At 36.0% G+C, this 20,477-nt stretch overlaps 1 protein-coding gene across 5 annotated transcripts; it reads right to left on the minus strand.

Annotated features, from left to right (window-relative positions):
• Nucleotides 1–4,660: 4,660 nt before the first annotated feature.
• On the minus strand, nt 4,661–19,296 carry Gabra6 (gamma-aminobutyric acid (GABA) A receptor, subunit alpha 6). 5 transcript variants are annotated; one of them, NM_001359049.1, is made up of 9 exons: nt 19,067–19,296; nt 18,608–18,726; nt 17,892–17,959; nt 15,782–16,002; nt 15,625–15,707; nt 15,194–15,337; nt 14,654–14,806; nt 13,166–13,425; nt 4,661–5,759 (listed from the first exon to the last, which is right to left on the minus strand). In NM_001359049.1, the coding sequence occupies exons 1-9, from the start codon at nt 19,099–19,101 to the stop codon at nt 5,484–5,486; spliced, it is 1,359 nt and encodes a 452-aa protein (NP_001345978.1). In that variant the 5' UTR covers nt 19,102–19,296; the 3' UTR covers nt 4,661–5,483. The 5 variants fall into 5 exon arrangements, with proteins under 5 accessions (NP_001345978.1, NP_032094.2, NP_001093111.1 ...); NM_008068.3 differs by having other exon boundaries at nt 15,782–15,972; nt 18,955–19,296; NM_001099641.2 differs by having other exon boundaries at nt 18,955–19,296.
• Nucleotides 19,297–20,477: the final 1,181 nt, after the last annotated feature.

The raw sequence follows: 20,477 nt of genomic DNA on the forward strand, positions 1-20,477 counted from the left end.
GAGTACTGGTTAGTTCATATTGTTGTTCCTCCTATAGGGTTGCAGACCCAAACCAAACCAAACCAAACCAAACCAAACCAAAACAAAACAAACCAAAAACAAACCAAAACAAAGCAAACCCACCCCGGATGGAAGATGGTTCAGCAGGTAAAGTGCTTGCCACATAATAATGAGAAAAGATTACATTGTGAAGCTATTCTTTATGGAAGCGGCCCTTGTATTAAAGTAATTAAAAAGAGAGAAGAATCATCAAAAAGATACTGTTTCCTAAAATCATTTGTCACTTTATCTGTATCTATAGAATATATAACAAGGAATAAAATGTGTATGGCCACTGCATTCTCCATTCAGCTCCTTGGGTACTTCTCTAGCTCCTCAATTGGGGGTCCGGTGTTTCCATTCAATAAATGACTGTGAGCATCCACTTCTGTATTTGCCAGGCACTGGCATAGCCTCACAAGAGACAGCTATATCAGAGACCTGTCAGCAAAATCTTGCTGGCATGTGCAATAGTGTCTGGGTTTGGTGGCTGTTTATGGGATGCATCCCCAGGTGGGGAAGTCTGTGGATGGTCCTTCCTTCTGTCTCAGCTCCAAATTTATCTCTGTAACTCCCTCCATGTGTATTTTGTTCCCCATTCTAAGGAGGAGCGAAGTATTCACACTTTGTTCTTCCTTCTTCTTGAGTTTCATGTGTTTTGCAAATTGTATCTTGGGAATTATAAGTTTCTAGGCTAATATCCACGTATCACTGAGTGCATATCATGTGAGGTTTTTTAGTGATTGGGATACCTCACTCAGGATGATATCCTCCAGATCCATCCATTTGCCTAAGAATTTCATAAATATATTGTTTTTAAGAGCTGAGTATTACTCCATTGTGTAAATGTACCACATTTTCTGTACCCATTCGTCTGTTGAGTGTCATCTGGGTTCTTTCCAGCTTCTGGCTATTATAAATAAGGCTGCTCTGAACATAGTGGAGAATGTGTCCTTCTTACCAGTTGCAACATCTTCTGGGTATATGCCCAGGAGATTTATTGCTGGATACTTCAGTAGTACTATGTCCAATTTTCTGAGGAACCACCAGACTATTTCCAGAGTGGTTGTATCACCTTGCAATCCCCCAGCAATGGAGGTGTTCCTCTGTTACCACATCCTTGCCAGCATCTGCTGTCACATGAATTTTTGATCTTAGGCATTCTGACTGGTGTGAGGTGGAATCTCAGGGTTGTTTTGATTTGAATTTCCCTGATGATTAAAGATGTTGAACATTTTTTCAGGTGTTTCTCAGCCATTCGGTATTCCTCAGTTGAGAATTCTTTGTTTAGCTTTGTACCCCATTTTTAATGGGATTATTTGATTTTCTGGAGTCCAACTTCTTGATTTATTTGTAATATATTGGTTATTAGTCCCCTATCAGATTTAGGATTGGTAAAGATCCTTTCCCAATCTGTTTGTGACCTTTTTCTCTTATTGACAGTGTCTTTTGCCTTACAGAAATTTGAAATTTTATGAGGCCCATTTGTCAATTCTCTATTTTAAATCACAAGGCATTGCTGTTCTGTTCAAGAATTTTCCCCCTGTGCCCATATCTTCAAGGATTTTCCTCACTTTCTCCTCTATAAGTTTTAGTGTCCCAGTTTTATGTGAAGTTCCTTGATCCACTTAGATTTGAACTTTGTACAAGGAGATAAGAATGGATCAATTTGCATTCTTCTACATACTAACTGCCAGTTGAGCCAGCACCATTTGTTGAAAATGCTGTCTTTTTTCCACTGGATGGTTTTAGCTCCTTTGTCAAAGATCAAGTGACCATAAGTGTGTGGGTTCATTTCTGGGTCTTCAATTCTATTCCATTGGTCTATCTGTCTGTCTCTGTACCAGTACCATGCAGTTTTTATCAAAATTGCTCTGTAATACAGTTGAGGTCAGGCATGGTGATTCCACCAGAGGCTCTTTTATTGTTGAGAATAGTTTTTGCTATCGTAGGTTTTTTTGTTATTCCAGATGAATTTGGAAATTGCCCTTTATAACTCTGTGAAGAATTGAGTTGGAATTTTGATGGGGAGTGCCTCGAATCTGTAGATAGCTTTCAGCAAGATAGCCATTTTTACCATATTAATCCTGCCAATCCATGAGCCTGGGAGATCATACCCAAGGTGGCACGGGGCTGGCGCAGACATGAAGGAACAGGATATTACTATTAAACAAGCAATATACCCTTTATACTTGGTCCCCAGTGTACAACAGCTCTCATTAAATCCTCTGAGGGCTAACCCTCTTCCAGTGGGATGAGCTACAGGACCAAGCAGGGATAAACGTTTTAGAAAGTTTGGTTCCCCATTCCAGTGGCTTCCTTCACAGAAGACTGAGCTTCTGTCACAGCTAGATTGTGTCCTCCAGTCAGATGGCAGAGTCCTGCTATCAGAGGCCTCCTTTCTTGACTTGTGGATTCTATAAAACCTCTCCATTCTTTCAGGTTATCTTCTTCCTGGAGTTAGCATCTCTGCATATCTTACCATGATTTTTACACTTTAAAGTCTCTCTATTGGAATACATAGTTGTATTTTTAATACACAGCGATAATATGGTGTCTAATAGCCATGAAAACAGGAGTCCCCATCTACACATTGAATTCCATATCTGTTTAATTGGGGGGTAATAGAGGAAATCATATAAATAGTACCTAAAGTGGTGTTTTCCAGATTGTTTTCTAGGGAATTCTATTGCTAAGACTTTCTTCTGCTAAATGAAGTTCACAGCCATAAAGAGATAGGAAATGGTATCTTCCCACAGAAAACTATTAGCAGCTCAGCTCACACAAGTGCAATAAAGACTGTGGGAAGTCTAGTAGAAGAGAAACCTGTTTTAATATTGACTCAGCATCTCTTCCCCAAATTATTTGACTGGGGAAGCTGTTTTTCTTTTCAGTTAGTTTCTATTACTCTCCCATCCCATGGCGCATATTGAGAAACAGAGTTCTGGATAATCCTAAGGAAATCAGGAAGTTTTATAATTTGATGGAGTTATTTTATTCAACATCATTTTATTAAGGATTCTTTAGGCCTTACATGTTTTTATTTATGTTTCTATTGCAAAAAGTAAGCATCGTTCATTGTGTTAAGATTCAGAATGAAGATAAGAAACACATGGAAGGTTTCAAATTCCAGGAAAACAATGATGGGAAATGAAATTCAGTGTAAGAGAGCACCAGAGAGATTCAAAAAAAGTCTTATATTTTATTAGATGGAGATAGGTGGGATTGAGGTTATGATTAAGGTGTGAATTAGCTAGGGTTCAATACCAGTGCTCAGGAATGATTTATAGCTGTAGTACATTAATGGGTTGTGTTTTAAACATTTTCCATGTACTGAATGCCTTAGTTCTCTCTCTCTCTCTCTCTCTCTCTCTCTCTCTCTCTCTCTCTCTCTCTCTCTCGATATAGAGATAGATATAGATAGTTAGAAGGTAGATATAGATATATGGATATCGATATATGGATATAGATATATGAATATAGATATATGGATAGATAGATAGATAGATAGATAGATAGATAGATAGACAGACAGATAGACAGATAGATAGATAGATACAGAGATATAGAAATATATATTTTAAGGGAAAATATACCCTTCCCTTTCCTATCTGCAATTATCCCCACTGTATCCTTTCTTATTCTGTTTAAAAGTCTTGGCATCTAGTTTTAAACATATTGCTTCATATATATGAATGTAAAAATAGATTCATAAATATATAATTATAATCTGCTCACTCCACATATTATTACTTGTATGTATATGTTTTCACAGATGATCACATGGCATTACATAACCAAGGGCTCTTCCATTGCTGCCTTGGTTTTTCATCTTTAAATGGAGAAAATAACAGAATATGCTTGACATAGTTGAGATGAAGACTCAATATTGCCTAGCTTAGATGAAGATAGAGATCTACTTGGCTTTTAATTACTTAACATACTCCCTAAAACATAAATGGATTTCTGTGTAATTATACCATCTTTGTTATATAGAGTTAAGGAAATAGCATATTTTTCACTATTAAAATGATCTTTAGAACAATGTATCTAAGAAATCCTATTCTATAAGTAAAAATAGTCTACAGAGTTTAAAGACACTTGATTGAAAATCAAAACAATAGATAAGTTTGACAGAAAGCTTATCTCTTTCACCTTTAGTAGAAAGATATTTTAAATAAAATTGAAATTGTTTATTTGTAGTAGGTGGGTATTTTCATGGATAGGGACAAAATTATTTATACAAAAGTATTTTTTGATGTGTAAATGGATTCTGAGATTCAGTCCATTTGAACGGACTGCATGGTCTGCCTTCTCTTATGCCTGATTTTTCTTTCCCTAGAGTAACTTTATACAAGAGAAACACTGAGGAATCATCAAGTACTGGGGAAATAGGGAGATGAGAACTGCCAGCCAGATTTCAGTGTTGATATTAGAGAAGCAAAAGGAAGCAGCAATTATTTGACTGTGATTCAAATCTTCTCAGCCTCTGACTGTGCTGGGCTGTCTCACCTTCTGTGTCTCAGAAAGGCTGTTAGTGACACTGGGGAAGAGGAAGCCAGTTCATGTCTTGGTACCCAAGAAAACTTATCCTCCCATGTTAATGAATCAAAACCAGAGATGCAGGCCTGTTGTGGTTTTATTTAGCATTATATTTAGGAAAGTGTAGCATATGATGGTAGCCATAATCAGAATATACAGTCATAGTATAGTCCACCAAGTGACCTTGCTAGAACCTCCTGGTGTTAGCAAGCATCTTCTTTTTAAATGTGAATTTAGTGGGAAATAGCAACAGTATTGCAGCATAACTAAAGCTATGTACATATGCATACATAATTTATAAACTATGTATTATTTATTTTTATATAATGCCACATTTTATTGAGGTAAAAGAACACAGCAAGGTTAAAAAGAAATGTCTAAACTAAATATAAGCAGTCCAATGCCACTGAAAGTTCTTGTAAAATTGTAAAGGCCACCAGCATGCTGTATAAACATACCAATAAATATTTAGAGTAGAAATTAAGACAAAATAAATAAATTTAAGGCAAGCTTTAGAAGGGTCAGTATGTCTGAATTTATCTGCTATGTGGAAAATATTATTCACAGTGACAATTAAGATATTGAATATGAAGACAAAGGTTGGCAAACTCATTTTGAATCTACCTTATTCACATTATTATTATTATTACTATTATTAATATTATTTACAGAAAATTTGTATTTTCAGTAGCCTTCTAAATTTTATTTTAAATTTAATTTTGAAGAGTACCACTATTGTTTTTAGCCCATACATACCTATTCCATATTATGAAATGCAGACATTCAATTTTCAAGTCGTATCTGAAATGAGACTATGTCTACTAACCTCAATAATTTGTGTTCTGTCAGTGAGGAAAATGGAAAATGACAAACTACAGTATCCAGATTTTTCTGGTTACAAACTACTCAACAGTACTGCTCACTTCCATTGTATCTTTGGAAAGGTAAACTATCCAGTACACAAGGTTGAATCCTGCAAAAGCTACTGGGAAGAGAATTCGAGAATACTGATCTATTTTGCTGGTGCCCCCAGTGGCTGGTAAGAGCAATGGGGGAGAGACAGGCGTCGATTTTAAGATGGGCGTTCTACTGAGGGCTTTGCTGGCCTCAGAAGATGGAACGATGGGCAAAGTCAGAGAGCTGATTCTCTTCTTCAGATGGTACTTGGAGTCAGAATGCTAAGAAAGAGAAGTAACAATCATCAACATAGCAAACTAAAAAAGATGCCCTGTCTTTGTCTCCAGAGGCATGACTTTCCACTGACACATATGTATTAACTCTGTATGGCAAATCATCAACAAATTCACAATAGTATGTTATATTGTCATTTTCCTAAAAGTTACAGCAAAGCTTTAACTTTGTGTATGTGTTTGTGGTGCTAGAGTTTAAGTGCCTGGCTTTGCACATGTTAAATATGTCTCTACCAGTGAGCAACTCATCCTGCCCTCAGGTAAACACTGAAGATGGCAGCACTCCCCCCCCCCTTCTTCTTCTTCTTCTTCTTCTTCTTCTTCTTCTTCTTCTTCTTCTTCTTCTTCTTCTTCTTCTTCTTCTTCTTCTTCTTCTTCTTCTTCTTCTTCTTTCTTTCTTCTTCTTCTTCTTCTTCTTCTTCTTCTTCTTCTTCTTCTTCTTCTTCTTCTTCTTCTTCTTCTTCTTCTTCTTTTTTGGGGGGGCGCTGTCTGGGAATTATAAGCAAGATCTCATGTGTTCCAGGCAAGTATTCTACCACTGAACTCTGTACCTGCAGCCTTACTTCAAAAACCAGTAGTTTGCTTCAATCTGACATTGAGTCTATCAACAATAGATGCCAAAAATTAAGTATATTTGAGCAATTAGATAGAAAATTGTACTCTTAGGTAAAATTGATTCAGGTTACAAAATTATACTTAATCCTCTAAGCTAGTAAATGTACTTGGTCAAGTATGTCTCTCGTTTTCAGTGTCTCAGGCCTCTGTCTCTGTTTCTATTTCAGTCTTTCTATCTCTGTCTCTCCATTTCTCTTGGTCTCTGTCTCTGCCTCAATACATGTGTGTGTGTGTGTGTGTGTGTGTGTGTGTGTGTGTGTGTGTGTGATACATTTGGGTTTTAAAATATGTGGACACTTACTTATGACAAAGAAATCCTAGTTCTGATCACTGATAGCAAACCCTACGTCTTCATATTCTCACACTTAGGAGTTTGAACCAGCAGATGCTTAGGAGAAGAATTAGCCAATATCCATCAGATCAATGTATATAAAAGGCCAGGGACCAACGCTCTCTTCAAATGAAGTGGGAGAATGTTTGTGTTTTGAAATCCATTTGCCTTTAAACCTAGTATTTGGATACAGAGAGTCTTCATCTTACCAAGGAACTCCACTGGCTTCTCTCTGAAATCATCCCAAATAATTCATCATTCAACTACTAACCTGAAAGCTGCTCTGAGTTTAATTATCACTGGGTTTAATTTCTACTGAAATTATAGGACATTCCACTTTTGAAAGGCATATTAAGTACATTAATTAACATTTGTGAAAGTAGAGGTCAAAGGAAGGGGAACATGTTGGTTATGATTACACTTCTAGCAAATTTTATGGCTCCACTCAATGTCTGTTCAATTCCAATACATTTTTATCTCTGCTCTAAACTAGTGAGCCTAGTCCAGAGACTTTGATTTCATCTAATCTAGAATCCTTCCAGGCTGTTGGAGTCAAGGTACCTTTCCATTGTCTCCTGTTGTTTTTTTGTCTACATATTATAGCAATCATGTTCCTTGGGGCAACGTTGTTTTACTGGCTCCTTACCTTCAAACACTTGCTGCATATTGCCCTTTGATTTGGTAAAATGGCCTTGTTTCTTCTCTGGCAACAAAATCACTACTTTGCAGCATGGTATGCTGTGTTCCTCATGTGAGCAGACTCCTGTAGCTAAAGCCAGCCACCCTGCAGCACAGGATGAAACAGCCACCTCTCCTGTGCTGGCTGAGCCACAGGATCACAGTGGCCTGCTAGTGTGGTGACATTTCGGCTGCAGAAACTCAAGAATCCTTTTATTTATTTTGTGTTGATTTTTTTTTCTTTTTATCCTGGACATCCTTGTTTAATGTACCATGGAAATTACTGGATCTCTAAGTAACAACTGTCATCTTAAAAAATTCCAGCCCACTGTGTTTTTAGAAATCATGGCAAATATCTCTTTCTACCTACAGGTAACAAATGAGACTGATTTTTATATAATCATGGTGAATTTCATATGAAGGTTGCTTTATTTGTTGGCTTGCTACTATGGTTGGCATTTTTACAGAAGTAAATAACTCATTTTACAGAAGTAAATAAGGTCTTGACGGAGAAAAACCTGAAATAGGTAAGGACCTACTTGTCTGATTCTGGCCATGGAAAGAGTGACATTATCTATTAAAACTAGGTGATAGCTAAGGATTAAATCCTGTGGTCACTAGGCTATGGTTTACTTGTACCAGAGTGACAATATGGTCTTAACATACCATACACTAGTGTCTTAAAAGATGAAATTGGCACTATTTCCTGAGTGTTTTCAATCACATTTCTCAGACTCTAATTTCATTAATTTTATTTGACCCATTAAAATGTTAAATTATTATCTACCTGAAACCACAAAATGTCACTGTTCCATTCTACAAAATAAGAGCCACCCTCCTTCCATACACACAGAGCACTAAAGTCCTTTTCTCTAGCAAAATATCTACAACCATTATAAGAGAGGAAGAACAAACCCTCAGAGACTCTTCGTTTTGGACTCATCACTGTGAGCATCATATATGACCTGACTGAAACTTTTCTTTCTATTTCAGACAGAAAGGTAAAATCTGGCTCATTTATTGAGATTGAGAAAATGATTATAAAAAAATACATAATAAGCTTATAAGATGTTGGTATTTTCTTCTTTAGTGCATGGAACAGAGTATATTTTCAAAACCTTATGCTTAGTTAACAGATGAATGAAAATGTAAATATTTTTTCCAGGAGTTGACAAGTACTATGAGGAAATTTACATGAATAATTTTACTTACACATTGAAAACATCTTTGATGTCATATCATCCTCATTTTAGATATGAAAAATTGAAATGGAGTAAGGAACCTTACTTAGGCCTGTATGTATGAGGGTTGGATTCAAATCAGGTGCTGGAGACCCTGTCATTAGCAGTTATTAGCCTGTGCATCCCAACAGCACTACCAAGAGTTTCTTAGGCTTTAAAGTATTAACATTGTAGATTGGATGTTTTTTTTTTTCTGGATTAAAACTGTCCTCTATAATCTTGGTCAATGTTGAAGACTTTCCTTTACAAGGTACCAATAGCACCCTCATTCCAGTTTATGACAACATGCAGACATTGTCCAATGCCCACTGAGAGAATAGCTGTGTTTAAAATCCAGTTGGTTTCCCTGCCCTGCAGTATCTGGACAAGAGGTAAAGGATAACCAGTTGGGTAGGGGTTCCAACACAAACAAATGTAAGAATATAAAGAAAAGGCAGGAGTTCTGTATTTAATGCTGTACATTGGATCAACAGCTACCAGATAGTTAAGAATTGGCAGCCAGAGGATACTAGGTGCCAATTTAGAATAAAAACATTACATTTCTGCAGTGGAAAGAAAGCCAATTTTGCAAACCCTTTAAGCTACAGGTTTGTATCAGACCCCACCTGCTCTATTGTAAGCCCACAGCTTAGGTTGATGGTAAAATAGGCTTTTGTCAGAGTCCAGATGAGGGCTCAGCTTGGGGCTGTCAGTGTTTTGAGTGGAACACCTGTGGTTTTGAAATTTTCCTGAGCTCCCCTGCTGCTGAGTGCCATCCTGCTCTGGGTATTTTTAGCGCACCTCTTTGTTTTAAGTAACATTATATTGCAAAGGTACTTTGAGTTAAAGTAGACAACATGATAATTATTTGATGTAGGGATAAGGCATTAAAGACATTCTTGATATTTGCCTAGTATTTTAAATAAAGTGGCCAAAATATATCATCTCTATGAAATATTTTTTGTTATTTATTATTATTTTATTTCTAGAAGTGTTCTGCCTGCATGTATGTATGTGTGCCATGTACACCATGTGCACTCTATGCCTTGTGACTGAGGAAGCCGAAGAGAACATTAAATACTCTGGACCTAGAGTTGCAGATGGATACCAACCATCATGTTAGTGCAGGGAACTGAACCCAGACCCTCAGTAAGAGCAGCTAGTACTCTTAAATAACGAGCCATCTCTCAAGGGCCTAAATATATAAACTCTTAACGCAGCTATTCTAATCAAGTCTCACGACACAACACACACAGCAATTATTTATAGAACCACTCATTGTATGCACCAAAAGAAGACCAAATTAAAAGCAAATAAAGTAAACCAAAAAAAAAAAAAAACAGTATTTGTAAACAGTGTTCAAAAACATGATGTTAATATTATGGAAAAATTAGAGGTGCACTATTTTTATAAACAGTTTGTGTTGTAGCAAGAGTTATTGAGACCATAGTGGATTACAAAATGGCCTCCAAAAAATGACTTATTGGCATCTTTCTGATACATCAGTGCTGCTAAGGAATCCAGACTGGGATTTGAGAGAACTGGACGAAGATTAAATAGACTATGTGGAGCAAACATCTGTCTAACAAGCACATATCACCTAATTTATTCCTGTTTTCCTAGGATATCTAGGATGGAACAAACATGGAAAGAGACACCCAGAGCTTTGTGTTTCTTAGAGATTTTCACAGTCTTATTTTTAGGGAGTACTAATGGGGTTGAAAGAAATCTTAGCCAAATTTGGAAAAGAAGAGGTAACTTTTAGCATCCTATCCTTCACATCTCTGTGCATAGTCAACTATAGCATGTTCAGGATATGGCATACATACTGAAGAGGAACCAACAAAAAGAACAGCTTCGTTTCTGTCTCTATACCTGAGTTTCTAGCAATTAGCTTTGGGCTTCTATACAAGCCAAGCTTATCTTTCTCTTTTCAGCTCTGAAATCATTCTTCTAGAAATGCACACTCCTTCAAAGTGGGTTAGACACGATCACATGAATATTTTCACACTACTCCTTTTCTGTAGCCAAAGCCTTTATCACAGTCAAGCCTGGACTTACTTCCTTCTTTGGCATTACTCTTCTTGCAACACAAGCCGCTCCATGAGGTGTAAGATCATATGGTGATACTCCATACTCTTTCTGCATAAGAAACTTTACATATACATAAGGTCTGAATAATTTACCATAACCTCTCCACAAATGGATGTCAGTTGTAAAAAGGAGCACACGGTGAATAAGGAGACAATTAGGATATAGTCACTGTCTCTTCTGGCTAATGAAGTTTTGGTCAATTTTGTAGGCAATTTTATGTGCAGGTTCACAATGCTGTCGCACTTGGAAGGAACACATACTATATTAGGAGAAGTACTAGTGAAGAGAACCCAGTGGTGGGTGTAGAGAGCATTCACACCGGGGGACCCAGCAAAGAGGGCTTAGACCTTTAAAGTAACAGGAAACTAGCAAATTAATGTACTTCACCTTCACCACAGTAATGTGTGGTTTCAATGGCGAACTTTTCAAAATAATGTTTTGATTAGAACTGAATAGGCATTTTTAAATGTCATGGTATTTGGGGAAAAAATGACCTTGCAATCATAATATAGCATTGTATAATGCAAATAGCCAATGTACAATTTGTATTTAGGCTTCTCTAGTCTATAAAGCCACTTACTAGGTTTTGCTGTGAACAAATAAAATATAAATGTCCTACATAATCACGTGTATTTATTTTGATTCCTTTAAGGTTTGTATATTTGGGTTTGGTTAGTTTTGGTTTTAATTTTTTATACTTTAGTCTTTCAGGAACAAATAAAAATACCCTATTCATTGTTTTCAAATACTTTAAGCAGAGAAGTATAGGAAAATAGAATTTTTCATAAAGACAAATGGAATCTGCAACAGAAAGTGCTCTGACAAGATTTTTTAATGCAGATTTCTCAGGACTTGCTCATCTTGTTGCTGTTTTAGCAACACAGGAGACAGTTTACATAGGAATACTTAGGATCTTCCTTCCTATCTTTTTATAAACTATATCTTTAATAGACAGAGTTACTGATAACTCTAGGTATTCTCCAAATGCTCCTGGTACTATGAATTGTAATAAAATAAAATAAAATAAAAATAAAGAAAATATTTATTTTTATTATACTGCAACATTAAATTGGTGAGTTTATTCAAAATCATTTTAGGTGCTTTTAATTTATCCTATTTCTGTTGAATTATCTTTCTGTTCTGCTCTCATTCTCAAACTTAGACTTAATCATCTCTTTTGGAAAAATAAAACAAAACTAAACAAAATCTTCATGAGGTGGGAATGAATCAGGGAAATGTCTAACCTCTGTTTCACTTTATCTGAGAAGAATAGATTTAAGCTCCACACGGTGTATTATGCCACCTACTTTCTTTTCAGTAACCCTTTGCAAACCACTTTGAATTCTTGTACATAATTCTTTGAAGAAATATGTTAAGTTCAATTATAAATTTTGCACAATATAGATCATATGTGTATGCATATAGATAGTTTACAATATAATTCACTTTTTCCAAAAGTATTAAAGATATTTTAAAAAATATTTGAAATCGAACTTGCCTGAAAAACAAATAATTTTCAAGAATGTCAAACTTAGCCTAGAGCATAGTTCTGTTATAAACCCTTTCATTATATATATATATATATATATATATATATATATATATATATATGCATGTATTCTCTCTGTATATACTTATAAACAGAAAATATCAGTAGATCAAAGGGATACTTGGGGAATGACGTCATCTTCATTCTAAGATGTGTTTTATCCTGCAGTACAAGCTCGGGTACATTTATTTCCTTCAGATTTTGATGAGGAGAGAATAGTACTAGCTTGTAATGTAGACAACAGAAATTCTAGAATCAATTCCTGATTTTTCTACCCGGTCATATTTCTGGCAGACACTGTGACATTTAAGAACGCCTACTCCTCTCTGACCTCTAAGATTGGATATTCCTGTTTGTTTAGAATGGATCGATAAACGGCTTCCTCCTCCTATTTTATTCCCTTCCTACATTTCTTTTCTTTCCTTCATTTCTAGAACCTCTATGCTCCACTCACTCCTCTCCTTATGAAATAAAGAAGCCACCCATGCCACAGGAGTTGTTTCCTTTTCTTCAGCCCCTGAAGCCTCATTAGGACTTAAAACAAACAAACAAACAAACAAACAAAACCAAAACAAAAACAAACTTTATTCTCCCTAGTTACTGTAAGGAAACCTGTTCAAAGGAAACTTCCAATGGCTAAACAGAATTTTCTAGTCTCCTTTGAGAGCCTAGAGTCTGCCAGGTCAAGTAAAGGTGATGAAAAGAATAGCAAAACTTTAGAGCAAAGATTAAATGAAGGCTTTTCCCTAGCTTCAGCCTGTGAAGTGAGAAGCAACCTTCTCCTGGAAACTCTAGTTATATAATTTAGGTTCGACAAATACTGTTTGGGAATGCTTATGCGTGTGTTACCACTGGCTGGTCTTGCTTTCTCTATCTGCTGGCTAACAGTAGAAGACAAAACAATTACCACAACAATCTCTGCTTGCAGGGATTCAGACGCTTTTGACTTTGCCACAGGGGGCGTGGCTGCAGTTTGTGCCTGCCTTTCAGCCTTCTGTGACTGGAGATTGGTGAAGTAGTTGACAGCTGCGAATTCAATGAGAGCAGAAAAGACAAAAGCAAAGCATACAGCTATGAACCAATCCATGGCGGTTGCATAGGACACTTTGGGTAGAGAGTGCCGAGCACTGATGCTTAAGGTGGTCATGGTTAAAACAGTGGTGATTCCTGAAATAAAAAAGATGGAGAAACAGTGTTTAGCATCAGGAATCCTGTACAGGGATGCAAGAACAGGTTAGTAAGGGACCACTTGGCCTCCGCCTTGTGATTTTACTTGCATTATCACAGATGTTACTATCTGGACATCTCCCACCCTAATGCTCTAACTTAGAAAATAAAATTCCCATAAGTATATTTGTTGAACTAAATTAACTATAATAAAATGCTAATCACGAAGAGTTCTAGTTTCATGTTTGAGAAAATATAATAAATTACTGTGATTTGAACTTTCAAAATCCTCCATCTTTGTTTTCAGAAGCCAAGATCATCTTTCATTGCAAACCAGGAATTGGAAGCTAATATGAAATTTTGTCACTCAATTAAAGTAAAGAATTTTTTAAAGATAAAGTATTTACCCATGCAGAAAAGAATTCCGTCACCTTAATGCTGGGAGGTTTTCTGCCTGAATTGTGACAGGGAATTTCTGTAATTTGTAGATATGCAATGCTGATGATATGATATGATATGATATGATATGATATGATATGATATGATATGAGGACTTTTATTCTGGTAATTTGACAAGCAGATCCAGTAATACTCATAATAAATAATAATCATAAATAATAAATCATAAGTCTTGAAGAATTAATCATAATAAATCATATATACCCAATCTTTCATATATGCTATTAAATTTATATAAATGAAAAATGTGGGAAAAAGTGGATTTGCTTCTCATAATATTCAGTCTCCACTCTTGTTCTTATTATTTTTCTCCACCAAGTAGTGATTTTTATTCTTCACAAATGGAAGTAAACATTTGCCGGAATTATAGGAAATTTGTCAATATTTATCTATTTTGGGATCTTCAAATGCCAACTTCATTTTATTCAACCTAATGAAAGTAAGATATAGTTCACATGAGTGGATTCACTATATTAAACATGTTTTTTCTGGATGGGTATGTCTGGTTTGTCCATTATGTTAGCACTGCTAACTAAGACACTTATGTCATAGAAAAGAGCAATAATTCTTGCAGGGAATTTTTTTTTTAGATTCACCATACAACTTGCAAAAAGATGAGAATCATTTTATGTGACATATGACTCTGTGTCTTTTTTTTCTTTTTTTCTGTGTATTGAGAGAACTCACAGTTGTCAGTATTCACAGCAAAATCATTAGGCATTAAGAAGGGAAAACTGAATGGAAATAAGACACAAAGTGTGAGGCATACCAAAGACAGTTCTTGCTGGGACTGACTCCTTATTAATCCAGAAAGACACTTGAGAAAGAATGACTGTCATGATGCACGGAGTGTATATCTGGATCATGAAATAGCCCATCTTCCTTTGTAAGTGGAAATAGACTGTCATGATTACATATTCACCTGTTGGAAGACATGCTTATTAGGAGAGTTACTGTTGACAGTAAGAAAATGAAGCCAGTGAATATAAAACTTGCAAATTTTAAATTGGCATAGTCTGGAAGAAAACAAGCAAAGACATGGTATAAAAATATATAAGGACATTACACAATTGGATGTAAAGACACATACCAGTTAGTTGGTTTTGATGGCACCTTATATCATACAGTTATAGAATAATTCATCCCAAGATTGCAGAAATGTTTTTATTTACCAAGTTTTTTAAAGCTATGACTTCACAATAGTAAATTTAGCCAATGACATCTAATATTCATAAAATAAAATACTAGATGTTTTGAAAATTGAGTATTAGAGTTACATTAACATGTTTTTTTAAAAAAATATTCTTACCAGTGTTAGATTTAATTGTCTCACTAGAAACTGTTTGCCCAATCAAATCATACTGGAGGAGGCTAGAAGATTCTTCTGGGACTTCTACTGAGTAAAGTGGTCCTTTTTTCCATGTATATATGATTTCAGTTTTAGGATAAGCATCTGTAGTTTTGAAGCAAATGACACAAAGCAGTGGACATAACTCATTAGCTTTCGTTCCTTCAAAACAAGTATTACCCGACTTGTCTATTGTAAAAGAAACATAACCTTTGTTGCTTTAAAAAAAAATCTCGTTAACTGAAACTTCCAATAATTGGGAAAAAGCTATTTCTGAGCTTACAGTGAAAGTTTCCTAGTAATATTTTCTTTCATTTTCCAAGTCTGCAGCTGGAATCAAGTAAGTACATATATCTAATGTCTTATTTAACTTTAAGAAATGTGTAACTTACAGCTCCCAAACTTGAGTGGACAAGCGTGTCCATCCATAGGGAAGTTAACCAATCTCATGGGGCAATCAGCGTTGATGGTGAGCCTGCAGACAGCGAACATTCTGTTTATCATGATGGACCCAGCCTCTGAATAGCGGAGATAGAAAGAACAACTCACCTCATGGTATAGAGGATTGTTCCATTCTGCATTAATCGGAAGAGCTTGTTGGGGGTGGTCATGTTGTGAGCAATTGACTTTTTCCCATTCCGGAAAAAAGTGTCAGGAGTCCAGATCTTACTGACCATCAAGTTATTTAAGCTCAGAATCTCAGCAGGGCCTTTAAATTTCAGTCTCTCATCAGTCCAAGTCTGGCGGAAGAAAACATCCATTGTATACTCCTAAGAGAAAAATCAAATATTCACACAGAAGGGGAAATATTTTGTGAAACAGTTCATTTATGAGTTATACCTAATTCCAAATTTAATCAAGACAGCATATTCCACACCAATAACTTCTTAATGAAGTTGACTAGTTTGGTAATAAATAATGATCTTAGAATTGGTGCTATTTTATCATAATGAGTAAATGATTTTTAATCATAAATAGTGACTCGGATCATTCCTTGCTTTTCTCAAACTCACAAGGTTTGTAATACTATAAAACTTAGATATGTTATTGGGCCTAATCTTTCTCCTGCTCAACTCTGCTTAACATTGTTCCTCCATGGCTCTCCAGTCAGGCAACTTTGCAGCTGTGGGCTTTCCATTGCTGTCATCCTTAATTTGAAAGAAAACCGCATGGGAATGTTTATACTTCAAGCTTCCTGCTTGACATCCAACCTGCAGCTAGTCTTGCCATTCCTTCTCACATGTCACTCACCTTCATGATGGGAGCAGAGGACAACACTTCCACACAGTGAGATCCAAATAATATGAACCTTCATTGATTCGCAGAATAATGCTCCATACTATGGATTTATGATGTTATTAGAGAACTTACAAGAAAACATTACCATAATTATTTTTAAAAGAAATTTAAATATTTAATATAAATACCTCAGCTTTGATTTTTAAACCAAGGCTTTACAGGACAATGTTAATTTTTAAAATGTAATTATAAGGCCATCACAGAAGTCAATGACAAATACCTTGCTACTATATTGAAGCATTGCATTAATTTTTTGCCTACTCTATGATACTTATTTATATAAATAGTGATTAATTTTTAAAAGCATATTTCAATACAGAATATATTTATACAATCATCAATAATCCATTGTAATGATTCTATTTCACAAAATAATCGGAGAGGCACATACGACATAAATACCACTGCGATACCAAGTGTCATACTTGTTTATTCTTGAAATAAAGAAAAATTTGAAACAAAAAATGATACTAAAATAACAAGTATCCTGAGTGTAGTGACTCTTCCTTTATGTCTCAAGATTTTTATTTCTCAATGGAGCCTCTTCCTCACTTTCTACCCCTCTTCTGTATCTTCCTTCTTTCCTCCCTTCTGTCAATCTCCATCCCCCCTTTTCCCTATCTTTCCCTTTTCTTATCTTTTTGGCTCCCATTTACTTTATTTTTTATCCCTCTTTTCTTTATTTTTTCATTTCTTTCATGTCAAATCTAAAGTAGGAAAGTAAATTACCAGAAATTGTCTTATTTATACAGAATTACAATTTCCCCAGAAAAGCTAATGGCATACTTTTAAAAAGACATTTATGACAGTTTCTGTCTTGGTGTTTGTCTTGGGAGAAAAATACTACCTGGAAACCGGGAAAAGAATATCATGATACACTTTGTTCAGAAAGACGGCTTCAGGCTTTCATTGCCACTTTCCATAAATACCCTCTTACGAATCTACAGCCATCTGTACCTGGAACAGAGTCTCTAGAACACCCACTGATGCATCCGCAATGAACAAGGTGGAAGGCATGAACCTATCCAAGTGACTTCTTCACTGTTTGGATGAGATGCTCTCATGATGATACATAACAAATAATAGGCGTATATCAGCATCACGCTCATCAGTATATTCTACATGGCAAGAAACTTTAAAAGAACTTTTTGCTAGTCATTGCATGACATGTGAATGGAAGAGAGCCTGTAATATTAAAAACAAACTCAACTTCAAGTATCCAAGTAGAGCCAGTATCCTGCTTTAATGCACACGCATTTCTAGAAGTATTCATGTTATGTGCAGAGATGGACAGTAATGCCTGTAACCATTAGACCTAGAACAGCTCTCTTTCCTAAATAAAAGTATCCGGTGTACTCACCATCTCCACATCTGACACAGGTCCAAAGCTGGTCACATAGATGTCTGTTTTGACTTCTGTTACAGCACCTGAAATAATCCAAGAAGGTCAGGGCTGTTAATCTGTGCACTGTTAAGAGAACACGATGAGTCCATAAAACCTTTTCACATACCTGAAAATCAAAGCTCTGCCTGTTTCCACCCACTTCTAGTGGATGACCTTTAGCTTTCCAACTGTGAAAAGTCATCCAATTACTCTATTTTACATTCATTCTATTCACACCAGGGGACTTTCAAGGGATGGAAAATGACAAGATTGGTGTGCTTTAATACTAAGTATTACTACCATGACTAATGGTAATAAGACATTGGTACTGATAGCTTTCAAAGGACAAACAGTAAGAAAATTGGCACATATGGAAAAGCCCTTTCTATATTCACACAAGCCTGTGAGTCAAGTATGTCCACGAAAACACACACACACACACACACACACACACACACACACTCCTTCATTTAGGTCAGTAAGGCTTATAGAGTTAAGATAACTTACATATGGTCAGTGATTGAGGAAGGAGTGAGGAAGAGATGGCAATACACACATGAAGCCTTACTACCCCTCGCCTTTACCAGCTGGTAAGGGACCTTCTTTCTGACTCCTCTGGGTCCGAGAATGGTTATAAAAGAGGAAGGAAAGTTCAAGCATTTGGTCTAATAGAAATGCAGTATTTTACTTACCCCCAAATCCTGGCCGTAGACGGTTGTCATAGCCTTCCAGCAAGTTGTCAAGAATCCGACTGACATTTTCAGAGTAGAAGTTGCCTTCATCTTCAAGTTGAGCTTGGGCATTTTCTAGCCTGAAGGTGGAGAGTTAAAAATTCTCACACCTGGCCTCAGAGAAAATACTTTGTTTCATGAATGCTAGTTTATCCTATAATAGACACCAGCCACACTATCCCTCTTTTTTGTTTTGTTTTGTTTCATTTTGTTTTGCTTTTCACTATGCAATATAAAATTCACCCAATGGCTATATGCTCTCCTTTCCCTCTAAGATAAAAGGGAAATAATAAGAAAAATCTTCTTACCATAGAATAATGAAGAGCCAGGGGAGAAGCAAGACCATCCTATGGTTCACTGGGATGCCCGGTCACCCTCCTGTTTTTACCTCCCCTCAGACAGATCTCCTTTGACAATCACCTGGAGAAGTCTTCCAAATCCTTCATATTCCTCATCCCACTCTGTGACCAGTCAGCAATCGAAAGGATGAATGGTTTGCCAGAAAAACGTTAGGGGTTCCCCTTCTTTTTTGTCTTATTTCTGTCTTTTCTCACGGATTAGAGTTGTTTGTGGTCTTAGACTAAGTCCTGCAGATACCCAGCCTCCTCTGACTGGTTCAGATCAAAAGTGGAGAGTCAGAGCAATGACAATAATTGACTAAGGCAGATTAAAAGGAAGAAATCCACGGCTAGTTTTGGCATGGACTTCGAATGGGCTGTGAGGAAATCTGGAAAGCAGTGGTATCTTGCTGATTGAGATTATGTTCCAATGGGCTCAGCATTTATTATTTCTATGGTTCACAGAAGGAATCCTACATAGCCCTGATGGAAAAGTCAAATACTGGGGATTTTCCTGGATTCTTGTGGCTCTTCCTTGACTTTTTTTGACTATAGGCATCCTTGTAATGAAAAATAGTCCTTATGGGTGACTGATTAATAGGAAAAGGATTTTTTAAACTATTTTCAATAGTAAGAAACAAAAACAATAAAAACCAAACCAACCAAACAAACAAAACAGTATATAACATCTGCAAAATTATGATACATGTGTGTGTGTCTACATGTTGTGAAAGCCACCCTTCATACATTCAGAAGACAATATATGTGAATGTCTACCTGAGGTAAGGGTCAAATATACACATTCAGATGGTTACATATTTTACATAAAGTGAAATCCCTCCTCTATGTACCCCTCGGAATTGGGGCAAAAAGATCTGTTAGGAGCTGTAAATCATATTTTCTGTGGATCCAGGAAGAAAAACTAAGTCAAGAACATTAAAATGGTGACAGCTTCAGGAGATGTTGGAACATTTATTTAGCATTTTGGCTACAAATCAAGCATCAGAAATCCCCTACAGAGACAATTTCCTTCTTTTGGACAGCATAAAATATTTATCTCACAACTATCCATGTCGATTTCTTTTTTTTGGCAACCACTTGTTTTCTTTATTCTATATGTTAGTAAGAAATCTAGTCTCTTAGGATTCTTAACAATACTGATATCGATGCACTGAAATTTTCAAGAGAAAATGAGAAAAAGTATGTTCCATTTCCATATAGTATTTTGGCTTTCTGCATGATTATACCGGCACAGCTTTGTGTATATAAAATGTATTATCAAAGACTATTAGCAACAAAAGGAAATATTAAGCAGAATGGAAAACCTGGTGCTGAACACTAAATGGCATTTCTTAGATACAAAACAAAGAATATGTATGAGTGTATATGTGTACTTATAATACAAGTCAGCAATGAGCAAATATGCATTCAAAGAAATGAAATACTTAATATCTGTATAAAACTGCATCTTCAGCAACACACATCTTCTATGT

The sequence above is a fragment of the Mus musculus genome, chromosome 11 (assembly GCF_000001635.26).
Source record: "Mus musculus strain C57BL/6J chromosome 11, GRCm38.p6 C57BL/6J".
Classification (NCBI taxonomy): Eukaryota; Metazoa; Chordata; class Mammalia; order Rodentia; family Muridae; genus Mus; species Mus musculus.